Consider the following 10830-nt stretch of genomic DNA (forward strand, 5'->3'; position numbering starts at 1 on the left):
GACTTGATGCTGCATCTTTTTTTTTTTTTTACTTTTGCCTTCTTAAAGCATGTGCTGAGCTGATGGACGAAGCGGTTTGGCAGTTAAAAAGGCCCAGCGTCTTGGGCAGCGGCAGGGAAGGCCAGGAAAGGGCCAGGGAACAGCAAAGCCCGCACTAACTTCATAAAATATAAAACAAGGGAGGGGTGAAGGGAGGGTGGAGACTTGTAAAATACAATATCTTAGGGAACTGGCAATAATAAAAAATAAGGTTCATTATTTACAAACAATTTCTGTTCTTGGTCTCTGTACAGTGGGGCGGGGGTGAGGGGTGTGTGTGTGTTGGTATGTTGATGTGTGTGTTTGTGGGGGGGGGGACAGGGAGGCAGTGGTCATGTTGGTCATTATGAGAAAGGAAGGGGTGAGCCCAGTGAGTGGTTTATCTGAGAAGGACGGATGGTTGTGGGAGGGAGGGATGAGAACAGAGTGGTCAGCTCAAGGGAACAGTCCGAATGTGGTGGGGGAAGGAAAGGGCCTGGTAAACACTGGGGCAAAGAAGGGCTGGGGACAAGTAGAACCCTTTCTCCTGGGCTGGGAGCCCAGGGGGCAGGGGTACAAGCTGGATCCGGGTTAGAGAACGAGACCACCCCCCTTCCGGGTGCCAGGGGGTACATCCCGCGTCCTGGGTCTTGGCACGGCCTAGGAGAGTTTGATGGTGGTGTTGGGGCCCAGATCCCTGGAAAGAGAACACAAGTCAAGGGAGTCTGTCCAGTGAGGGACGCTCTCGCCTCTCCGCACGTTGGATCGTTGGACCGGGACACGGGCCCAGGGACCAGGGCAGAGTGTGGGTGGAGCCTGGGACCCCAGGGAAGGGAAGGGGCCGCCCACTCACCGCTCACGGAACCACTCCTTGGGATGAGAGAAGTCGGGGCTGGTGCCGTTGCCACCGACGTCCTTTGGCCAGGCCTCACTCAGGTACTTGGTGGTCTCGTGGGTGCTGTCCAGGTGATCAAGCTGCAGGTGGTCCTGGGGTCGCGGCTCTGCCGGCCCCCCCGGCTTGATCTCCCAGCCATCCGGGGGCTCCACAGGCAGCAGGGCTCCACGGCCATCCTCCCACGAGCCTGCCCCCTCATCGTAGAACAGGAGGCTCCGGGAGGGCACTAGACAGAGAGCACAGGGTGAGCCTCAGTGCCGAGGCTCCCCTCCTCCCAGCCATGCTCCTGGCCCAGTAGACCAAGGGTCCTGAAATCTTACAGGCCTGAGTTTGAATCCTAGTCTAGCTCTAACATTTCCAATTTGTATGACCTCAGGCAAATCAGGCCTTTGCTTTAGCCCTTCTGAGCCTCAGTTTGCTCATCTGTAAAATAGGGATACTAGGGCCAACCTCAAGCAGACGTGGTTTAATGAGACAATAGGAGGAGAATGACTGAAGCTGGTTAGAGTAAGCACCCTGAGAAAGTAGTTCTTCTTCCCACCCTGAGAAAGGCAGAGGGCACCAGGGTGGGGCATCTGAGAGGTGGATTCTAATCCTACCTCCACTACTTTCTGTGAGACCTTGAATCAATCTCTTCCCCACTCTAGGCCTTACTGTGCCTTTCAGGGAAATGAAGAAAATGAAAACACATTTGTTGGATATCTACCTTGTTTTGTTTTGTTTTGTTTTGTTTTGTTTTATGTAGGATCCATGCCCAGTGTGGAGCCCAGTGCGGGTCTAGAACTCACAATCCTGAGATCAAGACCAAAGCTGAGATCAAGAGGTAGCCACTTAACCGACTGAGCCACCCACGTGTCCCTGGATATCTGCTTTGTGCCAGTCATCGTGCAAAGCCCTTTGACCTGTATCAAATCATTAACGACTCCCAGAAACGAGATATTTTTAGATATTTTTAGCGCCGTTTCACAGAACAGGTAACCGAGGTTCACCTTGGCCTATGCTAGAGGCGAGAGGCAAACCCAGGTCTGCCTGGCTCTAGTATCTACCACCCACTTTCTAGCCCTCAGGCCCTGACCTGAGAGTCTGTATGAAAGGCACTCCCTGCAATTGAGCAACACACCAGCTCTGAAAGCTGGTTCCAGAAGCCACTTCCTACCGCAGATACGCAGATATGCACAGGGCCTGCCACACACCACACTCACTCCAAGGGCCCCATTCATTCCCGGGCCTCCTTTGACTTGGGCTTTGTTCATCAATGCTGCCCCCATCCGACTTCCATCCCTTCCTCTCCTGGGGCTTCGTCTACCTCCAAGTACACAAGAGCCCCTCTGGCCTTGGAAAATGGATCCGTGACTCTCAAGCCCTTACACCCATGTGACCCATCTCCCTTATCAACTGTCCTGTCTTCTCAGGCCACACTTGTCCAGGGAGTGGTTTTCACTCGCCACCTCCACTTCCTCTTCCCCTAACCCACCCCACCCCTTCCTCCCCTCAAGGCCCTGCTGGTCTAGCTCATTCTCCTTGCATATCCCTCCTTCTTGAATCTCACTCCTCCCTGTCTCCTCCCTCTCTGACCTTTCATCTGTTTCCTCTTCCTCCTGCCCTGCTGGATAATTCATTCCTGGTAAATGATGAACAGTCAGGAGGTTTCTCTGTAAGTCTACCTGAAGTATCTTCTGCCTCTGGAAATCCGTACTATTCTCTGCTGTACCCTCTACCAGTTCTCCCCCTTGCTACCCACATACTGTATCTTTTCTCTCCTCTTGTGTGGTCTTCAAAAAGAGAGGGAGTGTGCTCATTCAGTAAGTGCTGGCTCCGCACCACACACTGTGCTAAGAGTGTTCGTGCACCGTGCCATCTAGTTGTCACAACAACCGTGCTCGGTAAGAGCAGAGCTGTGACTCCCGTTTTTCAGATGAAGAAATTAATGCTTAGAGAGAGTAAGGCACATGCCCAAGGTCACGCAGTTAGCAGATGGCAATGGCAGGTATGGCCGACTCTGAAGCCTAATGCTCTTAGCCACGGGACCTCACAATCCCCTATGGGACGATAAATATTTGAGCTCATACCACCCCGGCCCCTCCTCTGCCCGTGGTAGACGTTACCGATGGATCCTGGCACTCCTTCCTATTGATCCTGAGTGGTACGTCAGAGGCCTTAACACAGAGCTTCAGACAGCCACCTCTACCTTATTGGACCGGGCCCTTGAACTGAAACTCATGTGCTATCCCATTCGTGAAATGGACAGCTAGCAGATGCGCCATAATTCATGGGGGCTAGGGTGGGAACATTCCTATGAGAATGTTATGCCTACGAGCCATTCTTGGGTGGGCTGGGATTAGGGAGTCCGCATTGCAGTCCCTTCTGCAACTAACATTGAATAAATCATATGCCCTTTGGGAGCCTCGGTTTCTCCATTTGTGAAATAGCGGGGGTAGAATAAGATGATGCCAACCCAGAACCTGGCTCCACTCCTGTGTCTGGGGCTGAAGGAAAGGAGCCTGGCCCAGGGCACTCACTACTCACTCTGACTGGCTGTGTAGATGCTGTCAGCGGCCACAGGGTCTTCCTTCACAGTCTGGGAGCTGGAGGAGAACTCAGGGAGGCAGGGCACAAGGGAGCCCAGCACCAGAACAAAGCACAAGGCCGCCACCTGGTAGTGGAGAGAGAGTGGTGGTCAGAGCCACCCCCAATCCTTCTGCCCCCAAACCAAGAGGAATAAAAGGCTCCGTATTTTTCCAAGAAATCCACACCCAGAGCCAACCGTCCCCTAAATGTGGGGTCTTCCACCCTTTCTGGAGAAGGTGAAGGATGCTGCTCAGGCCATCCCAGCCCATTGTAAGGGGCCATCATAAGCAGCATTAGAAAAAGAGGAAAGTGGTCACTATAGTTATCACTTATAAGGTGGAGGAATCAGAACAGGGAGGAAGGAGTAGTTAGGGGTTTGGGGGGATAAGGGAGGGGGACAGAGCATCATACCAGATTCTCGGCAGGAGGAACTAAGAGTCACGCAGCCGGAACTAAGCCCTGCCCACCTTGTGACTACCACCTGACAGCACGAGGCTCTCAGAGGACCTGGGGAGTAATCAGCCCGGAGGCAGCAGGCTGCACATTCCCAGGATAGAGTGGAAGGGGGACTTGCAGAGGCCCGAGCTGCACCCTGCATATTCTTTGGGGTTTCTAGAGATTTGCTCAACCTTCTCCTCCCTATTCATTCCAGAAACAAAGAACCAAGTCCAAACTTCCTTGTGTTTCCCTAAGCCCTTTCTTCCCCCGCGACCTTGTAGACACGGCCTCCTCAAGGGACTTGCCCTGCTATCCCCTAGCTGGGTTCATGTGAGACGCTACACATCCACACTGTGTTAGAATTGGTCAGGGAAGGTCATGTTCTAGAAGGCTCCATGGTCTTGGTGAAAGAGGCTGGGGTCTGCAGGAGCCAGCTCACCAGGCATTAGGATGGTGTACCTGGTGATGTTGCCAATCCCTCAAAGCTCTGCCTGATTTCCTAGAAAGCCAGCCTGGGGAAGGCTTGTCCTTGTGTGGCCCTGGGGTGAGGGGACAGCACCTACCATGAGGCAGGTCCCAGTCTGGGTGGCAGCCATCTTGTAAGGTCTTGAGATCTTGCTGGTGACCAGAGTCTGGAGTTTCTGCAGCTGCTGCAGCAGGGTCCTGAGGAGGGCACAGTGGTCACCTGGCATGCTTTGACCCAGCAGACATCTCTGCCTCCTGGAGCTCTCCCAGGGCGCACCTGGGCTGGCCCCAGACTTGGCCTCACACCAGATGCCCATTTCAGTCACGACAGAAAAGGTCACCTCTCGTTTGGCTGCTCTGTGGTGTGGTTTGGGGGACCCTGGGGTCTGTCTCATAGTGAACAGCTGGGTCACCCTATGGGAGTTCAGGGTTGCTCTTCACCAAAGTGGGGATGGGAGGAGGGTCTGCCCCACCTGGGCTGAGGTCACCTTTTTCTTTCTTTTTTTTTTTTTTAATTTTTTTTTTTTATGTTTTATTTATTTCTAAGAGAGAGAGAGAGAGACAGCGTGAGCAGGGGAGGGTCAGAGAGAGAGGGAGTCACAGACTGAAACAGGCTCCAGGTTCCGAGCTGGCAGTCAGCACAGAGCCCGATGCGGGGCTCAAACCCACGAACCGTGAGGTCATGACCTAAGCGAAAGTCGGACGCTTAACCGACTAAGCCACCCAGGCGCCCCATGAGGTCACCTTTTTCTTAACCTACACCAGCCACAGCTAAATTGACCTCCCTTCCTTTGACCCCCACAACTCCCTGAGCTGATAAGACGGCCATGTCTGGCAACTGTCTGGTGTGTAGTGAGGGTCCAGTAAATGGTAGCTACCATCTTTGTTGATTTTGTGTTGGTGATTTTATCACAGCACCTGTAGCATTTGGTTTATTTACGGATTTCCACGTCAGTCTCCTTCACTAACTGTGGGCTCCCTGAGGGCGAGGACCAGGTCCCACCCAATGTGAAATCCTCCGGACACACACAGCGGGGACTCAGCCCAGGTTGGGTGACTAACAATTTAACCATCTCTTTCCTCCATCTAGCCGGGCAGTGGGGTTGCAGTTACCAGAATGTACAGCAGGTGGCGAAATAGCTCCAAGGGCCGGGCCCTAGTTTGGGCCAGAGAGGAATCTGGGCCAGAGGTAGAGGGGTGAGGGGTGCGGACTCCCACCTCCCTTCCCTGAGTGGGGGGGATTCTCCAGGTCAGTCAGGGGAGTGGCTGGATCCTGCTAGAGAGGCTGGGGGAGAAGGGAGGAAAGAAGGAAAAAGCCTTCTGTTGAGCACCTGTGACACACCAGCGGTCATCTACATTGTTTTAATTTACCCCAGCAGGTAATTATTAAAGACCTACTGGGGCGCCTGGGTGGCTTAGTCGGTTAAGCGTCCGGACTTTCGCTTAGGTCATGATCTCACGGTTCGTGGGTTCGAGCCCCGGGTCGGGCTCTGTGCTGACTGCCAGCTCAGAGCCTGGAGCCTGTTTCAGTCTGTGACTCCCTCTCTCTCTGACCCTCCCCTGCTCACGCTGTCTCTCTCTCTCTCTCCTAGAAATAAATAAAACATTTAAAAAAAAATAAAGACCTACTGTTGGCTCGTGGCTAGGCACTATTAAGAATTCAGAATAACCATTAGCAGAAGAAGAAGAAGGAGAAGAAGAAGAAGAGCTAACACGAATTCAACATTCTTAAATGCCAAGCACAGCGCTCGCTGGGCCCTTTACTTGCACTGTCTCATCAAACCTTCACATGAGTCCTGTGAGATAGTTTCTATCATCCCCATGTAGACAAAGCAACCGGGGCCCAGAGAGGTTGAACAGCTTTCCCAGAATCACCAACATGGCAGGGTGGGACAAGAAACCCTGGCTGTGACTTTATGTGGCCGCCAGGCCCTGTGCGGGCTCCACCCTGATGTTTCTCAAACTTAATTGTGCATGTGAGTCACCGAAGGGTCTTGTCGAAATGCAGATTCTGATGCTGTAGGTCTGGGGAGAGTCCAGAGGGTCTGCGGTTCTAACAAGCCCCCAGGTGGTGCCGATGCCGGTTATTGTCAAGAAGAGCCTTGAGCAGCAAGCACCGACACCAGCGGTACCCCAAGATCACCTGGAGAGTTTATGAAAACACAGGGTGCCGAGCCCTCCCCGGGGAGTTCCTGGCTCAGTAGGCTGGGCTTGAGGCCTGGAAACAAGCATTTCTCAAAGTTCCCAGGGGCTGCTGCTGGTCTGGGGTCACCCTTGGGAAGCCACTGCTCTGCATCAGCTCATTTAAGCATCTCACCTGCCCTGTCATAGCACACTGAGCTCTGTGCGGATGAAGGAGGGTGCGAAGCCAGGGGTCCTGGGCTCTGCAGGGCTCCTGAACTCAGTTACCCCATCTCTGTCCTGCCCCCAGATCTATGCCAGAGCCAGGCACTGGCTGCAGAAGGATAGGGGGCCCGGGACGAGGCGGGTGATGTCACCCACCTGTTGGCATTCTCCAGCGTCTCTACCTTCTTCCACAGTTCGTTGTTCTCTGATGTAAATGTCTCCACCCTGAGAGGACCAAGCAGGCAAAGGCTCAGCGGCAGCCTCCAGACCCACTGTGGCCGCCCCCTACCCCTACCCCTGCCCCACCACACCCTGCGGCATCCCTCTCCCCACGCCCCCTGCTCCAGGGCCCTTTGACAGAGGACCAGGGAGAGCAGGGCAGGCTGGGGAGTGGGCCCCAGACCTGCCACCCTACCCAGGATGCTTACTTCTTTTCTAGACATTCCACGTACTCCTTCTTCTTACGGCGGCTCTCCTGGGCCGAGATCTAGAAGGGGGAAGCCCCCAAATAGGGGTTACCGTAGCCACGTAGCCATTTCCTGGGGCTCCTCAATTTTAGGCCTGGCCATCACCAGGGGGAGCAGGCTTCCTTACCCACCAAGGAAGCCCTAGAGAAGGGGCTGGGTCCAGCTCATGCTTTACCTTATTCTTGATTTTTCTCCGGACCCTCTTTAAGGCCTTTTCTTCGGCTTTGGTGAGGGGGAGCTTCGTGGGGATGGGGTAGCCCTCAGCAATCAGGGTGCGTTTCTCCTCCTCCGTCAGGAGCAGCGGCCCTGATGTGCCCTGTAATTTCTGTGGGAAGTAGGACATGATGGTTAGGAACCAGACAGCCTGGGATTCAAATTCAAGCTCTGCCATTTACTCTTTGGGGAAGGTACTCGACTCTCTTAGCCTCAGTCTCCCGGTCTGAAAGAGGGTGGATCTGAATTTAATCCAATAGCATGTATCAACAGTGCTGGGAACCTGGCATGTTAGGCACTCAGCGCATGATTGCGGCGGGGGGTGGGGGTGTCCCCAGATCCCATTCTGGAATCCACAGCATCAAAGCTTGCTAGCCCGGAGCCCCTGAGCAGCAGCCCCCGCATGCCCCTGCAGTCTTCACTTGGGAGGCTCTACACTCATCCCGGGACTCAGGGCCTGGATCCATGTTTCCTGGGGGCGGCGTCTGGGCCTCCTAAGTACTGTTCACCAAACAGTACTCCGTGCAGGCAGCCTGGGCCATCCCCCTAGAGGTCAGGAATGTCAAGTTCTAGTCCTGACTCCACAGCAGTGTGGGTTTGGCAGCCCTCTCGGACCTCTCTGCCTGGCTCCTCTTCACCCCAAAGCAGGATTAAAAGATTCTCACTCCCATCCACCAGGCAGGCACCTCTCTGAATTCTGATAGGGATGGGATCAGGCTTGGGGCTCCCCAGACCCTTCCCTGCTGATCATGTACAGGTGGACTTACTCCGTTCCTTGCCTCTAGGGTCAGCCCACCCCCAGCTGCTTACGTGAGGGGCGGTGAGAAGGGGGGAGGTGGAGATGGCCGTGGAGGAGCGGGCCATGGGCCGGACAGGGCTGGAGGGGGGCAGAGAGCGGGGACTCTGGGAGCCGTCACTGTCGCTGCCGTGGCTGCTGGGGGGCGTCAGAGGCATCTGCACCAGGTCCTCTGGGGAGAGCGGGGGGAATCCAGGTTAGCAGGGTCGCATCCCAGCTCTGCTTGGACATCAGAGGTCAGCCAGCCCTGACGTTGTGGGGAATGGAATGCTGGGGCCTTGACCAGCTGTAACATCACAAGCCCCTCTGCCATGTCACACAGAGGAGCTGACATCCCAGAAGTTGATTCCTGAGTGCCATCCCATCTGTGATGCCACAGAGGTCTGGCTCCTTTAAGCCTGGTCCTCGGTGTGGGCATCATGGAGGTCAGATTCTTGAAGGTCCTCCCCCATCCTTGACTTCACAGGGTCCAGACCCTTTGAGCCTCCAGCTTAGTCATCCCAGAGGTGACTGGAGTCTGCCTACAGTCAGACCCATGGGGATCAGGCTGGGCAAGCAACAAACAACCTCTGTCACTTCTTTTTTTCCACTGCAAAACTCTTAGCCATATCAACTCAGGGGTTCCTCTTTCACCTTCAGTGTAACAGGATGGCAGGCATGCAGGCATCGGGCTTTCGGCAGACCAGCCAGGGGCACTACTCTCCCTAGCCTCGCCATCTCTGTTGCTTCTCTGTGGCCATAGCATCAGGACGACTGACATTTTAGGTGGTCAGGAAGAAGCCTGGGTAGAGCCAGGAGGACGGAGAGCCTAGCTACAGGGAGGGCTCCCAGGGCGGCACAGAATGCCCAGATAATTGCAGGTGTGGAGACCTGGCAGCTCTGGGCCGAGGCTCAGGAGGAACAGCTTCATCCTTCTAGGCTCTGCCCCAAATTGCCCCCTGAATGAGTTCTCTCTCCTTTCCCAGACTTTGATTTGTCTCTTGAGGAAGCCCTCATGTAAAGACCCCCTGAACTTGGAGTCAGAGAGCTTGAGTTCAAGTTCTGCTGTCACATGCCCCAAGTGTGTATTCTATAGTCATGTTTATTAACCTCTCCCAGCCTCACTTCCCTGTTGAAAGTTAGCCATGAGGATGCAAGGAACTAATGTTTGTAAAGGTGCTCTACAAGGTGATGTCTTCACAATGGCCCCTTTCTGCCTTCTGTGAATCTTCTCTCCCAGGAAGTGAACAGCCTGAGGGTGAAACTTGGGCCTTATTCATCTCTCTAAAGCTTGTGCTACTGAGCCCAGGGCCTAATACACAATAGATGCTCAATGAATGTTTGATGGATTACTGGGGTGGGACTAGAAAGATTCAGTTAGCCTTTTGTCCTTCTGGCCAATCCAAGAAGCTTCCTTTGTTCCCTTCCCCACTGTCAGATCTGGGAATGGGCTTCCAGTCCCCCCTCGGATCTGCCATCTTTAATCCATTTGGCTGCTATGAAATTGGCCCTCATTACTCTGATCTACTGGGCACAGGAACCGCCTTCTCTCTCTGCTTCCCCAGCTCCTGGGGCTGGAACATGCACAATGAACTCATTGGATGGATGGGTGGATGGACAAGTGGATGGATGGACAAATGGCTACAGAGTGGGCATCCGTTAGTGAATGATGGGAGGGGGGTTAGCAAACGGGATAAGAGGGTTTCAATAACAGAGACGACAGTTGTAGACTGGGTAAGAAGGAGCCTTGACGGATGGAAAGTGTGCAGGGCAGGGAGGAAAGGATATTCGCAGGAGAGATGGGAGTTGTCGAGGGAGATGGGTGGGCTGAGCCAAGGGAGTAGGGATGCTGTCTGCTCAAGACTAGAGAGAGGAAGAGTCCCTTTCTGGACACACTTACCTGGTGTCACTTTGAGGAACTGGTTCACCTCCTGGGGCTCTGCTTTGATCACTGGCAGCTGAGTCATCTCTCCTGGGGCCTGGGGAAGAGACAGGTCCATCTCCATCAGCTGCCCTTGGGGCTGTCCCCACCATGCCATTCAACCTCCCACCCTCCCTGTGTCTGGCAGTCTGCTCTGCACAATGAAGGAAGTGGCAGGGCTCAGTGTTCTGGGCACAGCCCAGAGGGAGCAGAGGCAGGTTTTCAGGCTTGGAGAAGCCAAGTCAGACCTAAGAGAAGAGAACGATGGTCAAGTGGTTAGTGTACTTTAGACCTTAAGCTCAGAGAAGGAGAGCTTCTTGTGACCTCCAAGGCCAAGGCCATCTTTGTGGTATGGTGGGATGCAGTTTGCGGAGAGGATGAGAGGTAAATGTCTGGCACATTGTAGCTGTTCAGTGAACGGTAACAACAGCACAGACTAAGAACGCATTCACTGGCTGGGGGCTCAGGGTAAGCTCCCTAAGCCACTGAAGTTTGAAATGGGTCCTGAAGTATAGCTAGGAGTGTTCCAAACAAAGGATGGGGCAAGTGGTAAGTGAGACGAAAGGCAGAGGGAAGAGTATCTGCAAAGACCCAGAGGCCAGAGAGCACGGCTGGATCTGGAAACTAAGCATTCAGGGTGTTCAGAGTGTAGGGGTGTGTGCCAGGGGTGGAGTCAAGATCAGATGGGTTGGCTGGGGGTGGGGTGGGGTGGGGTGGGGTGGGA

The 10830-nt window shown here is 54.2% G+C and overlaps 1 protein-coding gene across 1 annotated transcript in view; it reads right to left on the reverse strand.

Annotated features, from left to right (window-relative positions):
* Window positions 1-3: 3 nt before the first annotated feature.
* Window positions 4-10830, reverse strand: part of CREB3L1 (cAMP responsive element binding protein 3 like 1) — a 35129-nt gene continuing 24302 nt past the window's right edge. Inside the window, exons 4-12 of the mRNA XM_077767420.1 lie at window positions 10086-10164; window positions 8221-8378; window positions 7373-7522; window positions 7159-7217; window positions 6887-6955; window positions 4483-4582; window positions 3440-3566; window positions 872-1139; window positions 4-715 (exon numbers count right to left, since the gene is read on the reverse strand). Of these exons, the coding sequence (XP_077623546.1) occupies window positions 679-715; window positions 872-1139; window positions 3440-3566; window positions 4483-4582; window positions 6887-6955; window positions 7159-7217; window positions 7373-7522; window positions 8221-8378; window positions 10086-10164 (1047 nt within the window). The 3' untranslated portion in view covers window positions 4-678. The remainder of the gene's footprint in view (window positions 716-871; window positions 1140-3439; window positions 3567-4482; window positions 4583-6886; window positions 6956-7158; window positions 7218-7372; window positions 7523-8220; window positions 8379-10085; window positions 10165-10830) is intronic.

This window comes from Crocuta crocuta, unplaced genomic scaffold (genome assembly GCF_008692635.1).
Source record: "Crocuta crocuta isolate KB4526 unplaced genomic scaffold, BGI_CrCroc_1.0 scaffold330, whole genome shotgun sequence".
In the NCBI taxonomy this organism is placed as follows: Eukaryota; Metazoa; Chordata; class Mammalia; order Carnivora; family Hyaenidae; genus Crocuta; species Crocuta crocuta.